Consider the following 26,321-nt stretch of genomic DNA (forward strand, 5'->3'; position numbering starts at 1 on the left):
CAGCCTTGCTTTGACAGACTACTGCATTTAGAAGGAACCTGACATACCTCATGGGTATCCCTTTGCCCTTGACCTTTAAGAGGCTTTTGTGCCACCTAAAAGTTTTCAAACATTGAATTATCTGTTACCTTTGTTCTTTCAACAACATGTATTTAAGGTTCCCAGGTTCACATAAAGATGGTACTGCACCCAGTGGGTGCCATCTCAGCTATAATTAAGCTTTGTTAGGAGAGGGGTGGAGTGGCGGCACTTGAGCCACACTTAGCTGTACTCAGGGATTACTCCAGGTGGTGCTCAGGGGCCAAGGATCCAACCAGGGTGAGATGCGTGTAAGGCATGCACCTTATTCCCCTGAACTGTTTTTCCAGCCTAGAATTTTTTTATAATCCATTACTCTCCCGAGATATCAGGTTACATTCCTGATCCTTAATTCATGGTATATGTTAATGGTCTCTGGGAGTTTGTCTGTGCCTAGAGGCTCTGGAGAAGAGTCAGGGGGTGACATGACCTAGCCCATCTGTGGGCAATCCTAGGTAACATTTATGAAGGGTTTATTGTATTATTTGCATCATTCCAGATGCTTTGCATACATTATCTCATTTTATGTCCCTCACCATTCCATAAGTTTGGTGTATGATGAGGGAACTGGATTTTGTGAGGCAAAGTAACTTTCCTAAAACGCCACAGCCACAAATGGCAGGGCCACACTCAGAAGAGGGCAGCTTGATTTCAGAGATACACTACATCATATCCATTACCTCTAGATGAAAGGGAGCGGAAGGAGCAAGAGCCCCTTCTCATCCAGAGTCTTTCTATTGCCAAGCATGTCTAAATTGCTTATTTCCAGCAAATGTCATGGTAGCAAACATCGGTGTTTTGGCCAGTTCTCTGAAATTTGTTTTTTTTTCCGTACTGAATTCAGATCGGTTATGGGGAAGTGAGCCCTAGAAAGTTCCCCCATTCCTGTGCCAGGCCTCCCAGTGGTCTCAGAACAACACGGAGGAACGGAGTGGAAGTTAGGTAGAAGAGAATAGGCCAGATGGTATGGTAGGACCCACCCTTTTTCTTCCCTCTTCTCTCATTTGCCAGCCCAATTCTCTTCAGAAAATCAACCAAAAGTCACTAATTTCTTTCCTCCCCTTAGCTGTGCTCTGTGCCCTGCATCTCCCCGCCAGCACCATCTCAACCCCCACCCTGCACTCATGCCCTCCCTGGTCGTTTTTCTAACTCCAGCTTCACCTGCAGGAGAAGTTCTCTTAAGCGCTGCAACTGGGACTCTAGTTGCTTGTTGTGGTCTTCTAGGATCTGCATGCGTGTCTCCAGGCGGCTCTTGTGCTGCCGAAGGATTCGGGCTTCTGCCAGAAGTTCCTCGTTGCGGTGGTCCTGTGCCACATCAGCAGAGCCCTCAGCCAGGGTAGGGGCCTCAGCAGCCTCCTCATGTTGCCATTTCAGACGCCTCAGCTCTCCCTGTAGAATCCTAACAAGGACAGAGAAGCCAGGACCTGTGATCCTAATGGGAATTGATTGTCCAGATCTCTGGTGCACTCTTATTGAAGTCCGGGTAATCCCTTTGCTCTCCAGTCCCCACCCCATTCATGTTTGTGCTTGAGCGGCGGTATCCACTTCTTCCTCAATATGGCCCTTTACTCTACCATGATGAGGGCTTAGAGCAGAGAGCTGGTATTTCATCTAACAAATGTCTCAGCGCTTTTGATGTGTCGCTTCAGAGATTAATTCTGACCTTAAAATCAGGCAGAAATGCAGTCTGCAAATAAACGAGGCATTGCAGCAACTGACTTGCCAGCCCTATTTTTAAAATTTAATAATCCAAGAGAAGATATAACCTAAGCTAAATGTCATCTATCTTGTATCTTCTCTCCACAACACTGTTTTCTGGCCCACTTTGTAAATTTGTACTGAATCATCAAACAGATGTCAAAGAGATCCTCTATTTTGTAGAACACTACTTCTACTTTATTTGGCAACAGAGCAGTCTGTGCTCACTGTTTCTCGGGGCCACTGTTGCTCTAATGTAGTGTTTCTCAGACTGTTTGTAGTAAAAACCAAAAGGGATATTTCCAATTCACTGTGAGCCATTCTGTGGTTTGAATGCTCATCGTACACAACTTATACAAGTTCATTAACATTCCACCTGATCTTGAACTCCTTGATGAAGGTAAGCACAGTAGTGATGTGTTTGGCTGTCAGGGCAGTATCAATCTGTTCTACAAGTTTCTGACAACTTTCTATTTTTGCTATGATCATTTTTATTATTTTATTTTATTTCCCCCTTTTCTTTCTCTCTTGTTTTTGTTGGGGGAGCACACTGACTATGCTCAGGGATCACTCCGGGTAGACCTTGGGAAACCATATGAGGATCCAGGGATTGAACCCATGTTAGCTGCATGCAAGACAAGTGCCTTATCAGCTGTACTATCTCTTCAGCCTCACCATTTATTTGTTGTGATGATAGGGGATCACACATAGACCCTCCAGTGATGTTCACACACTTGTATGTGATGATCAGTTATAGTTGTGATGCTTATGCATATTTGGTTTACAGTGCTCACTGGGGGTTGCACTCTGGCCTGGTACTGGTACATACTGGTACTACTACATAATGGTACATACTGATACTACTACATCTTTTAGTTGTCATCAAGAGTTACATACTTTAGTTGGGATGCGTACACATACCTGACCAAAATACTTTGGCTATTACACTCTCTGTTGTGATGCTGAGGGGGTGATTCTAGACAGGTCACCAAGACTATACTTTTCACATGTAGAAGGCAGCAGGGATCAAACTTGTGGCCTCATGGCTGCAAGAAGGCACTTTGCTACCCTGTCATCCCTCAGACTCTATTTTTCTTCTCTTGAACTGAAAATAAACATTTTGCAGTCTGGCCCTATTTTAAGGACTTGGTCTATCGATCATCAGCATGGGCATCCTTGGGAGATAATTAGAAATGTAAGAACTCAGGCCCTACTTTAGACTTGTAAATTAGAATCTGCATTTTACTGGATTCTCAAAGTGACTTGTATGCATACCGATGTGTGACAAGCAATGTTCAGGGTGATACTGGAGATTCTACTGTACCCCCTAAGTGGTCTTGATCTTCTTCAGGCCTCAGATGCCCTTAAAGTTTATAGAGACTGATGTCATTTTAATCTTCTTCATCTTTTTCTCTTCCATTCTTCAAACACTATGCAGTATCACCTTCCTCTTCTTTGATCAGACTCACAAAGTTATATGTATCTCTTTCCATTTTCAACACTGAAAGTTCCATGAGTGCTAGGACATGACATATTGTCTTCTGCATTTCCTGTTTGTATTCCTTTTGCTCCTGTCTAGTGGGTTCTTGGAAATATTTGTGTTGAATAAGGACTTGAATAAACAGCCTTTATGGAACACTCACTACAAGCAAACATTATATGACTGATCTCATTTGGTCTTCCTGAGGGGACTCTTAAGAGATAAGTACTATTGCTTTCATTTCCATTTTACAGATAAGGACACAGAATCACAGAATATAAGTGATTTGTTCAAGGTCACACAACTGGAATGTGGAAGTGCCAGGATTTGAATTCAAGCTTTTTGATTCTTGAACACACACAAGTCTACATTAATGTCATACCCACCGGTTCTCATCCTCTAAGTGGGCCAGGATCTTCTCAAGCTCCCCCTTGCTTTCTCTGGCCATGTTGCATGGAGCCTCCTGTCCAAAGGCTGGCTCCCGGTCTGTAATGGGGCTGGAGTGCCGCAGCAGGTACTGGTCCTCATCTCTGCATGGGTGTGGGGAGAGGAAAGGAGGTCACTGAAATGAGCCACTGACCTGAGGAGAACAGTTCAGGGCATGAGTTCTTAGATCCAAGCTTCGGCCCCATCAGAAGTATGCTAGAGGATTCACTTCTAATGGAGAAAGGGTAGATCATATTTCTTGGATTATAAGGAATGCAAGTGTTTAAACGCAGTAAAGATTGTAGTAGGAGAGAGTACTTCAGGAGCCTTTGGGTTCGACTAAATGTTCTTTGGGAAACAATGACCCAATGACTTTCCATTCTTTCTTTTTTTTTTTTTTGGTTTATTTTTTTTTGCTTTTTGGGTCACACCCAGCGATGCTCAGGGGTTACTCCTGGCTTTGCACTCAGGAATTACTCCTGGCGGTGCTTAGGGGACCATATGGGATGCCGAGGATCGAACCCGGGTCGGCCGCGTGCAAGGCAAACGCCCTACCCACTGTGCTATGGCTCCGGCCCCCGACTTCCCATTCTTTATTGTTCCTCTCCTCCAACTGCACTTCCCTTTTTACTTCTCCAATTACAGAAAGCTCATTGCCTCTCTGAGTATCAGTCAGGGCCAGGTTGATACAAATATCTAGGAATTCCTAGGCCCTCCGAACAGTCCAGCAGTCTAGGGCCTGCCCTAGAGAGGAAACCCTCCATCTTTGGGATAGAGCACCAGGGTCTTCCTAGCTTTACTTCAGTCAAGTCCCTTGCATGAGATGGGATTTGGGCATGTTCAGCATAAGACGGTGCCTCATTTCTGCAGTTCTAGATGAAGCCCTATTTTCCGCCCACCTAAGTTGAGTTTAGAATAAAGGAATCTTGCAACAGGAAGATCTGAGTAGATGGCAGGGGGATCATTCATTCATTCTCCAGCTCAATTAATAGAGAGCAGACTGCTTCTCTTACTAAATACTGTGCCCAGAAATTAGCCTTTCTCTTTTAGGGCATCATTTATCCTGAGATAAGGACCACCCCTTGAGAATATTACACACACACACACACACACACACACACACACCACACAAAATGTTAGGAGAGGAAACCCATGGAAAGCTGTTTTTAGAAAATAAACATCAGAGAAAACTCACATGCTATCATCTGGGGACAGGCTGTCATTAAAGAAGGAGCAATTTTGAATTTCCATTTCAGCAAGTCTAGGAAGAAAGAGCAGAAACAGAATGGAAACAGGATGGATGGCCTAATTTCATCTCAAGGACTTGAATTCCACAACAGAATCATCAGCTTCGGAAGCTGCCCCCACCACCCTTAAATAATAGGACTCCTTGGCTTCTGCTCCTATAATACACAATCCCCTTGGCTGTTCTCTGTGCCCTGACTCTAAGCCCCTTGCCCAATTGACTCCACAATGTCCCTTCCCCAAACCTGATAGTACCTGCTGGCGAAATGCTCAATACGGGAATGTGTGTCAGCATGTGGTAACATTGGAGAAGAAGCTGGCCTAGAAAAAGGGAGCAGAGACTAGAGAATCAGAGACTGGACATCTGGACAGCCTGTATACTCACCACCACCACCACCACCACCACCACCACCACCACCACTCATACTGCCACCCACCAGCACCAAGTTAGGGAGTTGGGCAAGAGCTGATGGGGGTAGGATACAGTGACTAGAGTCTAGTCTCTTTTTCAAGACAGATTCCTGGTCAGACAGATATCTCTTTACCAGGAGTGTCTTACAATACTCCTTTGGCCCAGATCTGACTCAGTATCTTTCTTAGCCCCTTCCCTTGGGCACAGTGAGATGGCCCACAGCTCCTGCTCAAGTCACAGCTACTCACGTTTCACTGTAGTCAGCCTCTAGTACTGATTGCACAGGCAGATAACCACGCTGAGGATGTTTGCTGAAATAATTTTTTGAGCGAAATTTGTTCTTTAAGGTTGTGGCAAAATCCCTCATGTTCTCACTGGATGTAGTCTGCAGGGAGACAAGACAGAGGCATTCACTCTAATGGCTTCTGGATATGCTATAGAGGTAGGACTTATTTACCTGAGCAGGGGCGGCCAGTAGCAATTCACTCTTTTGTTCCTACTATACCCTGCTCCTAGAAAGGGTTCTAGATAGATGCAATGTCAAACTGTGAACTCTGGCTGCTTCTGGGAGTTGAATGGGAGTGCAGTGGGAGATAAGTAGGGAGGCAGAGTGAAGAAAAAGGGGGAGATTTTGTTTTATCCTTTAAACTCAACTCCACATACCTATAATCTTTTACCAGGAGCATATATTTGTTGATTCTTAAAACATCTTTTATATAAATTCTAGGGAGGAATAAGACAACAGGAGAGAGGATTATCCTACCATCTTAGATCTGGTTTTCACATATGAGTTTTATAATGTTTACTTTAAAATGATCAGAAAAGAAAAATAAAGGAAAAGGCCCCTGCTCCCGCTAGGTTACACTTATGAAAAAACAATGTTGGGGGATCTCTCAAGTAGTGCTCAGGGGGCTCAGCTCTGTTTCCTCCACCTTTGAGAATCTCAGCCAACGGGGCCAGTGGTTCAGTGCAAGGGCTTGAGGACACTGTTGCTTTGACTGTGCAGTGCCAGGGATCACCTGGGCCCCCCTGGAAGTCCTCAGGGGGCTCTAGAGCTGCACCTAGTAGTGTGAGAGGACCATGTGGTGCCAGGAATTGAGTCCAGGGCCAGGAACATGCATGTGCCTTAACCACTGCACTACTGAGCCCCACAAATACAATTCAAAGAATGGATAGCTTAGCGAGATGGATTGTGGGTAAACGAACAGGCTGAAAGATAGGGAAATGGGATGGGAGAGAATGTGGCAAGGGAGACCAGGATTTGAGGAAGATCTTTGGGGTAAAAAGAATAAAAAATATTTAGGGAGCAGCAGCTCAGGAAACTAGGTCTGGATTTGTGGGTAATTAACATGGCAGATAGAAAATTCTGTCTCTGGATTTCAGAGATACTGACTAATCTGGACTCAAGATACTATGAAGGCCATGGATTTTAATGAAAACCAGGGGCTGGAGCGATAGCGCAACAGGTAGGGCGTTTGCCTTGCACGCGGCCGACCTAGGTTCAATTCCCAGAATCCCATATGATCCCATGAGTACCGCCAGGAGTAATTCCTGAGCGCATGAGCCAGGAGTAACCCCTGTGCATCGTTGGGTGTGATCTAAAAAGAAAAAAACTGAAAACCAAGTGAAATTTGGGGACCCAGTTAAATAACTTACCCATTTTTATTTCAAGAACGTGAGTGACTCATTTGAGTCCAGGCTTTGGTATTGAGTAGAAGGGATGGGATTAATGGTAAAATAGCAGGTGCAGACCAAGTGAAAAGAACAATTAAAATAAAAGCTAAGCAGGAAATCTAAAGTAAGCAAGGAAGAACTAGTTGCTTATAACTGCCTTGTTCTTTTTTTATATAGTTAAGAGATTTTATTCTAATAGCTATAATTTCAGTGCTTGTTTGTCGAAATGAAAACTGAAAACAAGTATACAAAACAGTTGATTACTAATCTTGTATTGAAAGCAGTAAGAGGTTCCACGACACCAAATGAACCATTTCTGAGGTTTTCCCCAAAATAAAGTTTAACAGCTCCAGCTTCTTCAGTGTTTATCAAAATACAAAAGAAAAAAGTAGAGGTCGTTGTTTTTGATGGCAATTCTGACCCTTGCAGGCTGAGGGAGGGAAAGCACGTGTAGCGGGTGCTCCAAGGGGTGGGGCTGTAGGGTGACCAGCCCTGCCTGCCTGCCCACACTCCTGCTGGTGAGACCCAGCCAGCCCAGAGTGAGCACGGGGATAACAGGGCTTTCCAGCCACGCTGACCCAAAGGAAGGCCCAGGTCCCTGCGAGAGGTCCAGGAGCAGTTGGCCGCTGTCCCCCAGCCCATCTCCTGGATGGCCATTTAAGCACGAATACAAGCACAAACGCTATGGACACGGGATGACCCGACAGCAAATCACAGGGACCCTATTGTGACCATATAACTGCCTTGTCCTTTCTATTTTTTAGTGTGTGTGTGTGTGTGTCGGGGGGGGGGGGTTGTTTGGGACAAGGTTTGAATCGGACCATACCCAGCTGTGCTCATGGTTTATTCCAGGCTCTGTATTCAGGGCTCATGGCTGGAAGTCCTCCTTGGTGGACAGTATGTGGTGTTCAAGATTGAACTGGAGTTGGCAACATGCGTGGCAAGTGCCTAAATACCTGTACATCTCTCTAGCCCCTGTCCTTTCTGTTTTTAACCAGGACTTTTCTCTCTAGGAGAGGATATTTTTTACAATGAGCAAGAGTGTCCTGATTTGCCAAGTGAGCCACAGCCTGAGTAATTGAGAACTTCTGTTGGAAGACCAGAGATGTCTGAACCCCTAAACCAGTGACATACCAGGACTGTTCCCTAAAGAAGAATCCAGTGCTTAGAAAAGTGAATTGAAGATTCAAACCCTGAGAGTTGCCTACCCTCCCACCTGTCAAGCCCCAAGTCTCCATACCGGGGTATAATACTCCATGATGGGGTAGTGTAGCTTGTTGCCTTTGCTAGCGCGGCCTGTCAAGAAGCAAGTCTGGCAGATGTCCACATTAAATTGTTTCAAACTCCGATACCTGGGGAGAGGAGAGGGGATGGGAGAGAGAATGCAGTGTACCAGTCACCTTTCATTACCCTCAGATACAAATTTATGCACACACATTTGAAGTGAGTGGAGTCATAATATGTTTAATTCTCTAAATATAGCAAAAACTGAATTCTCAATAGATAACCATCCTAATTCTAGAAACCATAACTCTCCTTGAAATTGCACACTCAGACTCAAAGAAAGTGTGGCAAACAGCATGTATCACCCACTTTTAAAAAAGGGAGTAGACAGGAGTTAAGAACTTTTTGTATCAAATTATGTTCTAAAAGAATATCCCGAAGGGCTCCATAACCTGCAAAAGGAAGACATCTTTTATACCAGTACTCAAAAAATTTGTGAAATGTTATTCTCCAAAATTACCATAATAAATTACTGTTACTATTAAAGTCTAGTCATTCCAATTTTTTTCAATGGGTTGGAGACATAGTACAGAGATAGGACTCTTGCCTTGCATGCAGCTAGCTTGAGTTCAATTCCCAACATCTCATATGGTCCCCTAAGCTACACGAGGGGAGTGAACCCTGAGTACAGAGCCAGGAGTAAATCTTGAGTGCCACTAGATGTGGCCCCCCAAACAAACAAAAGCAAAAATCAATTTTTCCAAGGCCTTGTTGAACTGCTTAAACCAAGTTGTTATACAATGGTCAAACACCTAGGCTTCTTGGTTCTGTAATAACTAGCTCTGTGAATTTTGGAAAGTAATATGCCACCTCTTTGTTTTACTTGCTTATAGAAAGCAGGATGCTTAAAAAGAGGATGCTTTTAAAATTAAAAAGTTAAAACACTTGTAAAATGTGGCAACAACCAAATAATTCCATCAAAAATGAACCTGCTTAAGCTGGACAGATAGTACAATGGGTAAGGTGCTTGCCTCGAATGTGCTGACCTAGGTTTGACTTATGGCATCCCATATGGTCCCCAGAGCATCATTAGGAGTGATTACTGAGTGCAGAGCCAGGATAACCTCTGAGTATCGCCATGTGTGGCCCAAAGACAAATAGGGGCTGGAGCGATAGCACAGCGGCTTGCACGCAGCTGACCCGGGGTTAGATTCCCAGCATCTGATATGGTCCCCAGAGCAACGCCAGGAGTAATTCCTGAGTGCTGAGCCAGGAGTAACCCCTGTGCATTGCCAGTTGTGACCCAAAAAAGCAAAAAAAAGACAAAAACCCCCAAAGAACCTACTCAAAGAAGACTCTAGAAATGGCCAACAAGTATAAGGAAAAATACTCCTCTTCACTTGTCACCAGGGAAATAATAATAAGATAATGAGATATCACCTCATACTATTGAGATTGGTATACATAGAACAAAAACAATCAGTTATGGCATGGATGTAGGGGGGAAAGGAACCTTTGTTTACTGATGATGGAAATGTCCACTGGTTCAGCATTTCTGGAAAACAATATAGACACAACTCAACCTAAGAATTAAGCTTTTATATGACCCAGCAATTCCCACCCTCATCATATATTCCAAGGACCCCAAAATACTATTTTGAAAATATATTTCTGCCATCTATTCATTGTAGCACTTTTTATAATAGCTGAGATCTGGAAACAATCCAAGTGCCCAAGAATAGATGAGAAAGAAATTGTGGACTGTGTCTTTGCCAGCCACATTATGTGCCAGTCCTATTCCTCTTGATCCCCCAGAAGACTGTTTGAAGACCCACCCCAGGACTCCTGCCAACAGGAACCACCATCTCTTCCTAGCCCCAGGTCAGGAACACTGTGCTTTTCCCCAGAGGAGTATGTGCTGACCCTGTTCATCCTGAATCCCCAGCAGACCATTGGAAGTCTGACCCTAAGAGACTTGACGATAGTAACCACTATCCCCTCCACTGCCAGGACAGGAAAACTGCACCTTTCATGGCACTGCATATTCTAGCCCCATTCATTTCTAAAATATGAAAATCTTTCAGGCTTCCCAGAAGTATGTGGCATCAATAACTTCCTCCACCTCTCACAGGAACAAATGTTGGACTCTTACATTAAACTTACTCTGGAGAGACTTGGCTGACCCTAACCACACCATGCTTACAATAATCTAATTCTAGCTCCAACTACCTATTTCCACAAAACAGCCAGGAGACTAAGAAATCATAGAACCCAAAATTATAGCTGGAGTAATGGCAGGGCTAATGACATTGAAAGCCTGCCTGGAATCTTCACATGAAATTCTAAACAACTATTTAGTAACAATAAAATTGGTTGGGAGATATCTAACAGGGAAAGAAAAAAGCAATATCCAGCTGGTTCCTCCAGAGAGCTCCCTGGGAAAGAGGCACCAGTGGTGAACTAGACTCAACCCCAGACTGCAACGGACACAATAAGGAAGAAGCACTGAATGGCACCATGCTTTGTGAGTGTAATAGCTCACTCAAAAGACTCAACTAGTCCTAACCAGCTCTATAAAAACTTATTTTTAAAAGATTTAAAAATATTTTAAATTTAATCACAGTGAGATAGACCCTTACAAAACTGTTCATGATTAGGTTTCAGTCACGCAGTGTTCCAACACCACTCATCATTCCACCAATGTACATTTCCCAGCATCAGTGTCCCCAGTTCCCTTCCCATTTCTCCTCCATCAATCTGCCTCCATGGCAGGCACTTTTCTTCTCTCTCTCACTTTCTCTCCTTTCAGGCATTGTGGTTTGCAATACAGATACTGATGGGTTATCATGTATATCCCTTCACCTAGTTTTAGCACTCAGTTCTTGTCCAGGGTGATCATTTCCAACTATTATTATCATACTGGTTCTTTCTCTATATTACCTACCCTCTTCCCCACACAAACTTGTGGTTGATTTCAACCATTGACTGGTCCTCTTGCTTTCCCTGGATGTGAATATTTGTCTTCTGTATATGTTTTTATATACAACAAATGAATGAAGTCATTCTATATCTGTCCCTTTCCTTCTGACGCATTTCACTCAGCATGATACTCTCCATGTGCATCCATTTATAGACCAATTTCATGACTTCATTTTCTCTAACAGCTGTGTAGTATTCCATCGTGTAACTGTGCTATAGTTTCTTTCCCCATCCATATGTTCTCAGGCACTCATATTGTTTCCAGGTTCAGATAAGATATTTAGAGAAAGCATGGTGATGATGCTTAATGATCTCAAAGAAACAATGATACAAGTACAAGAAAGCATGAGGTCAGAAATGAGAAAAATACAAAAGAAGTGACAGAGCTAAATAGTTTGGTAGGTGAGATAAAAAACTCAATGGAAGACCTTGGCAGCAGAGTAACAGCAGTTGAGAATAAAATCAGTGATCACCAAGATGAGGTCTAGAGGAAAGTTCTAGAAAAACACAGAATATAGCAAAAGTTCTCAAATAAACCACACATGAGAGAATTTTGAGATGAGTTCAAGAAGAACAACATAGAAATCATCAAAATCTATGAAGAACTGTCAGGCAATTCTGTTGAAGAATTATTAATCAAAGAAATTGACTGAGAAATTCTGAGAGTTGAGTGCATATACCCAGATTTAAGAGGCCTCAAGTGTACCAGCCAAAGGAGAACCAAATAAAACACTCCAAATGCATCATAATTAGAATGGCAAAGTCAAAGATAGGGATAGAATGATGAAAGAAACAAGATTTAAGAAGGGAATTACATAACTTAATTATAGATTAATAGTCTGGCTCCTGCAAACCAGAAGAAAATATTGGGATATAGTTTAAAAAAAAACCAATGAGAAGAACACCGTAACCAAGAATACTTGACTCAACCAGACTATCTGATTTGAAGAAATGATACAAAGTCTCATGGAAAAGCAACAGCTCAGGAATTTCATAGCTTTGAAATGAACTTTCCAAGAAGCATTGAAACAACTTCTGTAAGGCAATATAAAACTCACAAATAGGCCTAACTTCTACAGAAGCAAAAGGCTTCATATCAATAATCTCAGTCAATATCAATGGCCTAAATGTACAAATCAAGAGACAGAGAATGACAGAAATGGATCATAAAAGTGAACCAAATGTTTGCTGCCCATTAAAGACACATTTGAGCATCACAGCAAACACAGATCAAAGCCAAAGACTGTGAAACAATACTTCAAGTAAATATTGTTTACTCCTTTTTAAAGGCTAGTGTGGCCACACTTATTTCAAACAACACAGACTTCACCAGAAGATAATTTCCCCAAACCTCTAGCTTTGAAAACCATGGAACTTGCTTTAATAATGCTACAAGTGGCTTTTAAAAGACAAATATTCTCCAAATACAAAGACAATATACAGAATGGGAAAGGATATTTACCCAATACCCATCAGATAAGGGGCTGATATCAAGGGTATATAAAGCACTGGTTGAACTCTACAAGAAGAAAACATCCAACCCCATCAGAAAATGGGGCAAAGACAAAAAGTATAGTCGAAATGGCATCTGCACTTATATGTTCATCGCAGCACTGTTTACAATAGCCAGAATCTGGAAAAAACCCGAGTGCCCTAGAACAGATGACTGGTTGAAGAAACTCTGGTACATCTATACAATGGAATACTATGCAGCTGTTAGAAAGAATGAGGTCATGACGTTTGCATATAAGTGGATCAGCATGGAAAGTATTATGCTAAGTGAAATGAGTCAGAAAGAGAGAGACAGACATAGGAAGATTGCACTCATCTGTGGACTATAGAATAACAGACTATAAGACTAACACCCAAGAATAGTAGAAATAAGTACCAGGAGGTTGTCTCCATGGCTTGGAGGCTGGTCTCTCATTCTGGGCAACTCAGAGAAGGGAACACCAAGTAAAATGTAATTGGAGGTCATGTGGGGGAAAGATGATGCGGGCCCAATATAGACTAGAGACTGAACACAATGGCCACTCAACACCTTTATTGCAAACCACAACACCTAATCAGAAAGAGAGAACAAAAGGGAATACCCTGCCATAGTGGCAGTGTGGGGTTGGGGGAGACAGGACTGGGGAGGGGGGAGAGGGATGTTGGGTTTACTTTTGGTAGAGAATGGGCACTGGTGAAGGGATGGGTTATCAAACTTTGTAAGGGAGAAACATGAGCACAAAAATGTATAAATCTGTAACTGTACCCTCACATTGACTCACTAATTAAAAATAAACAATTAAATTAAAAAAAAAAAGAAAATGGGGCAATGAAATGAACAGAAACTTTCCCAAGGAAGAGATACGAATGGCCAGAAGGCACATGAAAAAGTGCTCTACATCACTAATCGTCAGGGAGATGCAGATCAAAACAACCATGAGATGCCACCTCACACCACAGAGACTGGCACAAATCCAAAAGAACAAAAGCAACCACTGTTGGAGAGGATGTGGGGAGAAAGAGACCCTTCTACACTGCTGGTGGGAATGCTGACTGGTTCAGCCCTTTTGGAAAACAATATGGACGATTCTCAAAAAATTAGAAATTGAGCTCCCATTTGACCCAGCAATACCACTGCTGGGAATATATCCCAGAGGAGAAAAAAAGTATAGTCAAAATGACATCTGCACTTATATATTCATCGGAGCACTATTTACAATAGCCAGAATCTGGAAAAAACCTGAGTGCCCTAGAACAGATGACTGATTGAAGAAAATTTGGGACATCTATACAATGGAATACTATGCAGCTGTCAGAAAAAAATGAGGTCATGAACTTTGCATATAAGTGGATCAGCATGGAAAGTATCATGCTAAGTGAAATGAGTCAGAAAGAGAGAGACAGACATAGAAAGATTGCACTCATCTGTGGAATATAGAATAACAGAGTAGGAGACTAACACCCAAGAATAGTATAAATAAGTACCAGGAAGTTGACTCCATGGCTTGGAAGCTGGCTTCACATTCTTGGGAGAGGGCAGCTCAGATAGAGAAGGGAATACAAAGTCAAATGTGGTTGGAGGCCATGCGGGGGAAGGGTGATGAGTGCTGAATGTAGACTTGAGACTGAACACAATGGCCACTCAACACCCCTATTGCAAACCACAACACCTAATTAGAGAGAGAGAACAAAAGGGAATGCCCTGCCACAGTGGCAGGGTGGAGTGGGGGGGGATGGGATTTGGGGGGTGGGAGGGATGCTGGGTTTATTGGTGGTGGAGAATGGGCACTGGTGAAGGGATGGGTTTTCGAACTTTGTATGAGGGAAACATGAGCACGAAAGTGTATAAATCTGTAACTGTACCCTCACGGTGACTCACTAATTAAAAAATAAATAAATAAATCTAAAAAAAGACACATTTTCTCTCTCTCACACACACATTCACACATAAACATTCATACATTCCCATTCACTCCAGGGCCTGGTGCAGTAGTAGTTAATCCAAGGGTGCTGGTCTTTATGTAAAAGAGTCTCACTTATTTATAGCTTCCAGCTGAGGGACTGGTATCTCATTTAACACATGTCTAGGGGGTCTGCTGTAACACTGCAGGGAGGGAAGCTATCAGGCATCATCCTTAAGCTCTCTGCTTCACTCCAGCTCGTCATTACCATTTAAAAAAATAGTCATCATGAATTACAAAATTATTTAAGACTGGGTTCCAGACACACAATATTTCAACACCAGTCCTTTCACCAGTGTCCGCTTCCCTCCACTGCTGTCCCTAGTTTCTCTCCCATCCACTAGTCTGCCTCTATGACAGGCACTTCTAAAAATAAATTTTAGGCAGTTTTTACACTCCTCCTCTTCAGAGAACCAATGTTTCCCAAAGGGAAGATTTTACATGTGTCTGGTGCCCCATTTTTTTCCCTAACATCTTGGGATGCGCCTTAACTGCCTGGTTCTGGTGGCCAAGGAAGCTTGAATTTCTAAGTCTCCAAAGCAATAACAAATGGAGAGTTCTTAGCAGACCATGGTAGCACAGACAACAAACTGAAACATATCCCCTGTTTTCCCATGGAAGATTTCTATTTATTTATGGAGTTCTGGCACAAGGTGCAGGTTCTTGTTTTGGAAATATGTAAGGGCCTACAACAGTGCTCTCAGGAAATGAAGGCTCGGGGACCCAGTCTTTGCTCACCACCCCTGCCTCATTCCAGCTTACCACTTTCTTCTAGAAAGCAGCTTATAACATTAGCAGACGTCTCAATTTTTGCAGATGCTACCTCTGGACACTTTTAGATTCCTTGTCTTTGGTGGTCATTTGGGTTTATGTTAATGAATCTCAAGGTAGAATAACTAAGAAAGAATTCCTGGATAGCTACCACTCCCAGGACACAGCAAGTGGCATCAGACCTGGAGACTTGTCTTTCCCTTTCCCTTTCCCATTCCCTCCCTCTCTCCTCCCTCCTTCCCACCCAAGGTGCTCAGGCTTCCTCCTGGCACTGCGCTCTTATACGGTGCCAGGGATCAAATCCAGGTTGGTTCCATGTGAGGCAAGCACCCTAGCTGCAGTACTATCGCTCTGGCCTTATAACCCTGATTTCTGGGACAGCCACTTCCAGATCACCTAGTACAATTGGCCAGTAGAGTAAAACTTGCAGTTTCACAGGATGATACATCTGTAAACTTTAAAACATGTTTCCCGAGGATATGACATCCAGTCAGGTTGACACTGGGTGCTAACTGATATCTTCCCCGTTGGGATACTAACAGGTCTAGGCACATTCTCAAAGATTGGGAGCTAGTAAATATAAAATATGCTCCTTGGTCAATCACAAAGGCTTGAGATACAATCAAAGCTACTAGAAATGGCTAAATAATAAGGTCTATCATCTTAGGTCATTCCTTTACGACTGAAGAAGTAATAGTTCTGTCTACAGCATGGTTGCCACCACAGAGAATAAGCAAACTGAGAAAGAGTATATGTTAAAAATTCAAGAACAAATTAAAAAAATCATTAATGAAACAGAGGCTGGAGAGATAGTACAGGAGATAGGGCATTGCCTTGTACGCAGCCGACGTGGGTTCGATTCCCAGCATCCCTTATGGTCTCCCGAGAACCACCAGGAGTAACTCCTGAGTGCATGAGCCAGGAGTAACCCCTGTGCATTGCCGGGTGTAACCCCCCCAAAAAAGAAAAAAATCATTAATGAAACAGATGAATTTTACCTTATAAAGACTTCAAAATAAAGGAGATACAATTAAACCAAAATTAAATAGGACCACACCAAAGGAAAATGTTTTTGTACATCAAAGGAAACCATCAACCAAATGACAAGGCAATGTATGAATAGGAGAAAATATGTGAAAGCCAAATATATGACAAATATTAATATCCAAAACATATTAGGTGGCTGGAGAGATAATGCAGCAAGTACAGCACTTATCTTGCATAAGGCCAACTTGAATTTGAACCACATATTGTCCCCTGAGCCCCACTAGGAGTGGAACCTGAGGGAAGAGCTGAGAGTAAGCCCTGAGTACTACTGGGTGTGTCCCACAAACCAAAAACAACAACAATAAATATTAGGAACTCATACAATTCATTAGCAAGACAACATAGAATGCAATTTAAAAATGAACAGATGATTCCTGAGTAAATCTCCCAGGATATCCAGGCAGCTAAAATTCACACAAACACTGGTCTCTGCAACTGAAAACTCCAGATCACCCTCAGGAGGTGGACGGGTCAAATACCCACCCAGCAGAAGCCCCGGCAGCCACACCTACACCCTACCACTGCAGTCAGAAGAAGGGCTCAACCCCATCTCTTCATGAGTATTCTCTGCAGAGACTCCAAACTGCAAATAAATTTAGGTTCCTGGTGCCCCGGCTGGTAACTCTGGTGTTTTTCAGTAAGGTAGACACCCCCTAGTCCTCGTATTTCTGAAAGCCCTGGTAGCTATGCCCACCTCCCAAAGCCACCACCATGTCAACTCATTGGCCCAGACCATAGATCCTGAAGTCTCTGGATGGTGTGGCTGCATATGTGGCCACACAACATCTCCTAATTCGTCAATATTGAAATTCCAGTAGGGGCACACCAAATTAGATGGATAAGTAACATAGAAGCCAACTAAACTCATTCAAAAAACCCCAATAACACTGATAGCTTATCTAGCAACAAAAAACTTAATAAATCTTTAGACAAGGATTTAACAACTTGAAAATCAGATATACCAATTTTCATGTAAATTGATTTTTTATACTTATTTTAATATTGGAGCTTTGCTATCTAATCAATTTTAATTCTAGAATTGTATCAATAGTTGTGGCATTTATTACATTAAAATAAATAAATTTTAAAATATAAAATGGAAAGAGAATCTTTAGATATTTCTCCAAAGAAGACATTTAGCTAGCTAATAGATTCAGGGAAAGGTATTTTGTTTGTTTGCTTGCTTTTTGGGCCATATCCAGCGATATTCAGAGATCATTCCTGGTTCTGTGCTCAGGGGATCATATCTGGTGGTAAAGGACAGATACAAGGTAAGAACCTTACCCACGGTACTATCTCTCTGGCCTATAAAAAAGATTCCTCCCCACCATTTGGGGAGGGTGAGCCACTAGCCCCCCCAAATTGGTGATGCTCAGGGGTTACGCCTTAATCAGCACTCAGGAATTACTCCTGGCAGTGCTTGGGAGACCATATGAGATGCTGGGGCTTGAACCCTGGTCAATCACATGCAAGGCAAATGCTCTACCCACTGTACTATCACTCTGGCATTTCCATTTTTTCTTTCTTTCTTTTTCTTTTCTTTTCTTTCCTTTTTTTTCCACGCTGGGTTAAGAATCCAGGGCCCCACACATGAAAAATGTTAAGCTCTCCTCTTGAACTTCATCCCCATCCCCTGCTTAACATATTTATCATTGAAAAAATACAAGTCAAGATCACAATAAGCTATCACTTCACACTGTTAGGATGCCTATTATATAAAGGACAAGAAATAAAGTTGGTGAAGATGTGGAGGAAAGTGAAACCTTGTGGGATGTTGATGGAAATGTAAATTAATGCAGCAACTATAAAAACAGGATGGAATTTTCTCAAAAAATTAAAAATATAGCCACTATATAATCCAGCTATTCCACTTAAGGGTACTTACTAAAATAAAAGGAAAATTCTAACTTCAAAGATATGTGTTCCTATATTCACTGCAGAATTATTTATGACAACAGTATTAAGAAACTAAGTGTTCTTTAATGGATGAATGGATAAATATAATGCATACATACCATTTTTACTAAGCTATAAAAAGAAAGAAAGCTTTCCATTTGCAACATGATGGAACTTACTAAATGAGAAAGACAGAAAGTCAAATGCCATAAGAACTCATTTATATGTGGATCTAAAAAAAACCTAAGTTCAGACACATAGAACAAATTGATGGTTGCTGAGGTGGATAAATATGGTTAAGGAAATCAAAAGGTACACAGTTATGAAACAAAGCCTGCATGTAATATACAGAATGGTGATTATAGTTACTGATAATGTACTACATATTTTAAAAGTTGCTAGAGAGTAAATCTTAGAAGTTCTGATCACAACCAAAAATTTTATAGTATGCATTTTCAAACTTTAATGATGGATGTTAACCAGACTCAATGTGGATTTCATAATAGATAAAAATCTAGAAGCATTATGCTGTACACAATGAATCTATTATAGCTTATGTGTCACTTATACTTCAATACAATTTTTTAAATTGGGAATTTTATGATAAAATCCAAACTCAGGATAGTGGTAAACATTTTGGAATGGGAGAAAAATGCAGTTATCTTATAATACTGTTTATTTTTGTGGCTTAGTTTTGTGGTTGGGCTTCACCCTATTATGATGGAGCAGGTCACAAGAGGCAGTAGTTAAAATTTCAGAAATTTTTCAAGTCAGTTGTTAAATTCAACCTTTATTGAATTTAGATAGGTATTGCATTCAACTTAAATTAAAATTAAATTTTGTAAAAATAATGAACTAATATTTTAAAAAATGTAATAAATACTCAAAACCCATCATTTTCTAATTATTTTGTTGTTATCTATGCTATTTTTTATTTTTGTGCCTCACCCAGCAGTGCTCAGGGTTTATTGCTAGCCCTGAACTCAGGGATCATTCCTGGTGGGGCACATGGGACCATATGTGGTGCCAAGAATCAAACCTGGATCAGTTTCATGCAGGGCAACCATATCCTACCCGATGTACCATAGCTATGGCTCTATTATTTATGCTCTTGAACTTACATTTTATGTACCATCTATTTTCAACTTTATATGGTAAAAATACTGGAAATAGTATATAATCATGCTTCTCTTCCTGCCCTCTTGTCACCTTGGAATTGCTATGCTGGAAAATCTGTAAATATAAAAATCAAGACTCTATTTTGCTTTCTGGAGAGTTAGTTATTCCAGTATAAGATTGATGAAAGGTGTTCTTTATAGGTCAGGATTTTAGGCCTTCTGACTTCACCTTAACATTTCTTAGGAAATAATAAGTAAATTAATTATTTTTCTCAGTTGTTACCCCACCCCATTCCTTTTGTTTCTCTATGGTTTTCTAGGTCTGGGATACTTTGTGATTCAGCTAAAATGAAAATATTTAAACCTTTTATTTTTAAAACAATGATAAACATCGCAATGGAAGAATATAAACAAAATACAATGGATTTTCTATATTACATATATGTAATGCATTTTGTAATATTTGATTTATATATAACATGGCATGTTCAGTAGTAACAGCAGCAGCACCAATGTGGTAGGTATTGCTTTCCCTACCTGAAGCCCTTAATGGGGCACTGCCTACAGATAGAGCACTTGGTCTGATGCTTCACTTGCTCAGCAATTGTCACCCGATGTAGAACAGCCAGCCACACCATGGACTGAGGCTCCAAGTTGACCCACTCCAGGAACTGCGATGCATCAATGACTGGCTTCCCAGTACTCTGGAGAGAGAAGAAACACAATGGCAAGAAGAAACTCAATGTATATTTCCTCTAGAATGTCAATCATCAGTAAGACGGGAGATACAGATGTAATTTGGTCTATTCTCCAGAGAGGTCCACGTTCTGCCCTATCGTAGTTGAGGTGTCACCTTTCCCCCATAGGACTCTAACCCTAAGAACCCAGAAACCTCTGCCCTGTTGTTACATCTCAACAAATTCCCCTATATCTGAGTAATTATGATCAAAAGACTAGCTCTTAGTCTGCCCACATTTCTCCCTGCCCTCCTTCTCATTCATTCCTTGCCCATCTCATACTCACAAAACGGAAGCAACTGCGGACACTGGGCTCCACATTGCTGCCTCCAAAGGCTGCCACTTCCCCCAGTTGACGGGGCACCTGAATGGCCTCATGAAGCAGGACACCAAGATGACGCTGGTCACACTGGCTTCCTGAGTTGGCTACTTGGCTGAAGAGATCTGCTGGCCCCACCATAAGTCATGACCAATCCAATACAGGAATGGCCAAAGAATGATTCGAGGCAGAAGAGCATAAAAGGAAGACAGGGAAAGAGAACCTAGACTTAGCTCATGTTTTTTATTTATTTATTTTTATTTATTTTTATTTATTTTTTAAAATTTACTTTATTCTTTAATTAGTAAATCACCAGAGGGTACAGATACAGATTCACACAGTTTCGAGCTTGTTTTTCCCTCATACAATGTTCGCAAACCCATCCCTCCACCAGTGCCCATTCTCCACCACCAATGATCCCAGTATTCCTCCCACCCCCCAATACCATCTCCCCCCAACTCCACCCTGCCTCTGTGGCTGGGTATTCCCTTTTGTTCTCTCTCTCCAATAGGGGTGTTGTGGTTTGCAACAGGGGTATTGAGTGGCCATTGTGTTCAGTCTCGAGTCTATTTTCAGCACGAATCTCCCTTCCCAGGCGGAATCTCCAACCACATTTTACTTGGTGTTCCTTCTCTACCTGAGCTGCCTTTTCCCCCAGAATGTGAGACCAGCTTCCAAGCCATGGAGCCAACCTACTGGTACTTATTTCTACTATTCTTGGATATTAGTCTCCTACTCTGTTATTTTATATTCCACAGATGAGTGCAATCTTTCTATGTCTGTCTCTCTCTTTCTGACTCATTTCACTTAGCATGATACTTTCCGTGTTGATCCACTTATATGCAAAGGTCATGACTTCATTTTTTTCTAACAGGTGCATAGTATTAGCTCATGTTTTTTGAAACTGGAATAACTAGAGGTTCATTGCTACCCTTGTAGAGGCCCAGAGCTTTGAAAATGCAAAACAAAACTTTTTGACTTTAGGAATAAAAAGTGATAGAACAAAAATAAAGCATCAAAAAGAGAGGAGATGAAAACAGAGAGAAAAAACATGTGTGAGAGAAGTCCCAGACATAGTTATAACACTGCTTATAAAACAGATTCTCAGGAAGCAAGACTAGGGTGTGGGTTTTAGGTGGAATCCAAGCTTGAATATGAGTCACCGTAAGTTTTCCCTATCTCCTCCTATTCATTGGCTCATATAGTTGGACACTTCGGTAATCTCCCAATTTTACACATAAATGAAAAGCACCACAGATGGACAAACTAAAAAGTAGAGACAATTTGAAGCATTTAATCATCTTAGAATTATCTCGATGTGTTTGTGGAATAGACTACAGTGCTTATGTTTGAATATGGAACATATATATGTGTATACACATACATATATATACACATATATATGCACTGTTGTCTTGTTGTTCATCGATTTGCTCATGCGGGCACCAGTAACGTCTCCATTGTGAGACTTGTTACTGTTTTTTTGGCATATCAAATACGCCACGGGTAGCTTGCCAGGCTCTGCCGTGCGGGCAGGATACTCTCAGTAGTTTGCCAGGATCTCCAAGAGGGACAAAGGAATCAAACCTGGGTCGGCTGTGTACAAGGCAAACACCCTACCCGCTGTGCTATAACTCCAGCCCTAACAGAATCATCAATGTAAATGTTTGCAAACAATCCTCTACAATTTTTCCATGAAATCCAATAATATAAATTTTTATACTCTCCAGATAGATATATTTGCAGCCAAAAGTTTTATTATTTTAAATAGGTATCACTTTGTCCTAACAGAACACAGTAGTAAAGGTAAATTAGGAAGGTAAGCCAAATAGGTTAGATTTTGAGTAGAGTCACTTACTTATTGTTTCATTAGAGATATGATAGCTAAAAATAAAGCTTCAGGAGTTTTCTTAGTATTGTGAATATATATATGTATAGATGTATATATAAGTATGTATATCCTTTGGGGGGCTGGAGTAATAGCACAGAGGTTGGGAGTTCGCCTTTCGCGCGGCCTACCCGAGTTCGATTCCTCTGCCCCTCTCGGAGAGCCCGGCAAGCTACCGAGAGTATGGAGCCCACATGGCAGAGCCTGGCAAGCTACCCGTGCGTATTGGATATGCCAAAAACAGTAACAATAAGTCTCAATGAGAGACGTTACTGGCGCCTGCTCGAGCAAATCGATGAGCAACGGGATGACAGTGACAGTGATATCCTTTGGGGAAATCCATATCTGGTCTCAACCTTAGCAAACATTCTTCAGAAATTCTTGCTTGTCTGCTTCCTCCCAGAGACTAAGACTTAGGAAATATACAAAAGTTAAAAGTTGAAGGCAGAGGGCCCAGGTTTTAGTTCTGAATTCACTGTGCTAGGTAAAACACAGTGATTTTTGTGCTGAAGTTTCCTTACTTGCAAATTAAGAATAACTGACCATTTTCTATCCCATTCCAAAAGAATGTTAGAAAAACATGCTTTATGAGCACAAAAATCTATAAATCTGTAACTGTACCCTCACGCTGACTCACTAATTAAAAATAGATAAAGTATTAAAAAAACATGCTCTAAAAACACTCCTTACCACTGGTTGAACTCTACAAGAAGAAAACATCCAACCCCATCAAAAATTGGGGCGAAGAAATGAACAGAAACTTTTCCAAGGAAGAGATATGAATGGCCAAAAGGCACATGAAAAAGTGCTTTGCATCACTAATCATCAGAGAGATGCAGATCAAAACAACCAGGAGATACCACCTCACACCACAGAGACTAGCACACATCCAAAATAACAAAAGCAACCACTGCTGGAGAGGATGTGGGGAGAAAGGGACCCTTCTACACTGCTGGTGGGAATGCCGACTGGTTCAGCCCTTTTGGAAAACAGTATGGACGATTCTCAAAAAATTAGAAATTGAGCTCCCATTTGACCCAGCAATACCACTGCTGGGAATATATCCCAGAGGAGAAAAAAGTATAGTTGAAATGACATCTGCACTTATATGTTCATTGCAGCACTGTTTACAATAGCCAGAATCTGGAAAAAACCCGAGTGCCCTAGAATAGATGACTGGTTGAAGAAACTTTGGGACATCTATACAATGGAATACTATGCAGCTGTTAGAAAAAGTGAGGTCATGAACTTTGCATATAAGTGGATCAGCATGGAAAGTATCATGCTAAGTGAAATGAGTCAGAAAGAGAGAGACAGACATAGAAAGATTGCACTCATCTGTGGAATATAGAATAATAGACTAGGAAACTAACACCCAAGAATAGTAGAAATAAGTACTATGAGGTTGACTCCGTGGCTTGGAGGCTGGTCTCTCATTCTGGGCAACTCAGAGAAGGGAACACCAAGTAAAATGTGGTCGGAGGTCATGCTGGGGAGGGGTGACGCATGCCAAATGTAGACTAGATACTGAACGCAATGGCCGCTCAACACCTTTATTGCAAACCACAACACCTAATCAGAGAGAGAGAGTGGCAGTTTGGGGTGGGGGGAAACGGGACTGGGGAGGGTGGGAGGGACGCTGGGTTTACTGGTGGTGGAGAATGGGCACTGGTGAAGGGATGGGTTCTCGAACTTTGTATGGGGGAAACATGAGCACAAAAATGTATAAATCTGTAACTATATGCTCATGGTGATTCACTAATTAAAAATTAAAAAAAATAAAGGTAAAAAAATAAAAAATAAAACAAATTAAAAAAAAAACACTCCTTCTCTAGGGCTGGAGTGATAGCACAACGGGTAGGGCATTTGCCTTGCATGTGACTGACCCGAGTTCATTTCCCAGCATCCCATATGGTCCCTCGAGTACCGCCAGGAGTAATTCCTGAGTGCAGAGCCAGGAGTAACCCCTGAGCATTGCCGGGTGTGAACCCCCCGCCCCCCAAAAAAAACTCCTTCCCTATAGTTTTCCCACATCAATGTCATCTTTCCCCTGTAATATGATAAAGCAAACCACATAGTCTTTGATAGTCTTATTTTTCTAATTAAACTTAAAAGAAAAATAAGTTCTGTGTATCTTTATCTCTTCCTCTGGACTTTAAATTACTTGCTACAGGGATCATGTCCAATTAAATCTAGTATACTTTTCACATTTAGCATCATGTTAACACATTAAGCACTTGACAATGATGAAGAAGAAGAAGAAGAAGAAGAAGAAGAAGAAGAAGAAGAAGAAGAAGAAGAAGAAGAAGAAGAAGAAGAAGAAGAAGAAGAAGAAGAAGAAGAAGAAGAAGAAGAAGAAGAAGAAGAAGAAGAAGAAGAAGAAGAAGAAGAAGAAGAAGAAGAAGAAGAAGAAGAAGAAGAAGAAGAAGAAGAAGAAGAAGAAGAAGAAGAAGAAGAAGAAGAAGAAGAAGAAGAAGAAGAAGAAGAAGAAGAAGAAGAAGAAGAAGAAGAAGAAGAAAATGCACAAAAATATATAAAACATGGAGGGAAAAGCAAAGTTACTCTAAACCAGAGAGGATAACAACAGAACACTCTACTCTCCACTTCCCATTTAATGCGGATTATTGTACCATGCCCTATAATCTATATGGAAATTCTTTAACAGAATATGTGACATGGCTGAGCCGTTACACTGGGGAAGAGCTGAACTTGACAGGTTATAGGAAATAGAAATTGGTCTGGGACATATGTGCCCAAGGTACACAGCTCAGTTTAGATCTGCCAGCTCAGATCCTTGTCAAATACTTACATTAGATGAGAAAAAAGTCAAACAATAGAGTGATACTTGAATAATAGCAAACCTAAAGCCCATCATAAGCTTTTATTGTTGTGGGTTCTTTACAACTGCCTGGACTAAGAGGCATCAGAAAGAAAGCTGAAAAGGCTTCTGCTAAGTCCCAAGACCTACCACACATCTATCCACATCGCACCACACTTCTCCCTCCAACCAATTCCACACTAGACTTTGGAGCTGTACTCACACTGTAGTTTTTCCTTCACTTCTGTGCCACACAAGCATGCAATGCCAGTCTTAAAGGACAATGCTCGCATCTTTCCACTGCGACCACTAGGTTGAAAAGGAGAGACTAAGAACAAGTGTATACACAAAATGGTAACATTTATAGTCATTTCCCTCACAGAGTTTGATCCCCACAGGGCTCTATCCAACCATACCCAAGCTCTGCTAGGCCCACATCCACTATGAGAACAGTATTTTCTATCATGCCTATTCCAGATATCCCACTGAATTTCACTCTGGAAACTATCAGATCTGAAAGCCCTTACCTGTCAAAAACATTGAGAAGCCAGTTGAGGCTCATGTCCACACAGAGTGGCACATTGACCAGGATGCCTCTTTCCTCTTCTAGTCGTTCATATAAGGCAGTCAGACAATGAATTACCTCCACCACATCCATCACATGCTCACTGGCCTGCAGATCATGCTCACTGAAGATCTCCAGGGCTGTGGTTAAAGTTACCAAGTCCACTGGGAAGGAAAGGAAGATGGAGAAACTATAGTCCAAAGTAGAACCCCAGAACTAGACAAAGAGACAAGACTATTACTGTCACCAAATCGATTCAATTTTTACACCAATCATTTGTAAGAATGATATAGTTTGTCTTATTATGCCTCTTATCCCAAGAATGATGAAGGCAGAAAATAACACCTTAAATTAACCCAACTGTTCCTATTTCTATATATTTTTTGTCATCAAGTTTAAATGGTGGAATAGGGGCTGGAGCAATAGCACAGCAGGTAGGGCATTTGCCTTGCGTGCGGCTGACCCGGGTTCGATTCCCAGCATCCCATATGGTC

The 26,321-nt window shown here is 41.5% G+C and overlaps 1 protein-coding gene across 1 annotated transcript in view; it reads right to left on the reverse strand.

Annotated features, from left to right (window-relative positions):
- Positions 1-26,321, reverse strand: part of DRP2 (dystrophin related protein 2) — a 90,021-nt gene that overhangs the window by 5,719 nt on the left and 57,981 nt on the right. Inside the window, exons 12-21 of the mRNA XM_004611657.2 lie at positions 25,790-25,991; positions 25,486-25,571; positions 20,524-20,681; positions 20,038-20,204; positions 8,254-8,365; positions 5,588-5,724; positions 5,183-5,248; positions 4,878-4,943; positions 3,643-3,786; positions 1,240-1,477 (exon numbers count right to left, since the gene is read on the reverse strand). Of these exons, the coding sequence (XP_004611714.2) occupies positions 1,240-1,477; positions 3,643-3,786; positions 4,878-4,943; positions 5,183-5,248; positions 5,588-5,724; positions 8,254-8,365; positions 20,038-20,204; positions 20,524-20,681; positions 25,486-25,571; positions 25,790-25,991 (1,376 nt within the window). The remainder of the gene's footprint in view (positions 1-1,239; positions 1,478-3,642; positions 3,787-4,877; positions 4,944-5,182; positions 5,249-5,587; positions 5,725-8,253; positions 8,366-20,037; positions 20,205-20,523; positions 20,682-25,485; positions 25,572-25,789; positions 25,992-26,321) is intronic.

Source organism: Sorex araneus, chromosome X (genome assembly GCF_027595985.1).
Source record: "Sorex araneus isolate mSorAra2 chromosome X, mSorAra2.pri, whole genome shotgun sequence".
NCBI lineage: Eukaryota > Metazoa > Chordata > Mammalia > Eulipotyphla > Soricidae > Sorex > Sorex araneus.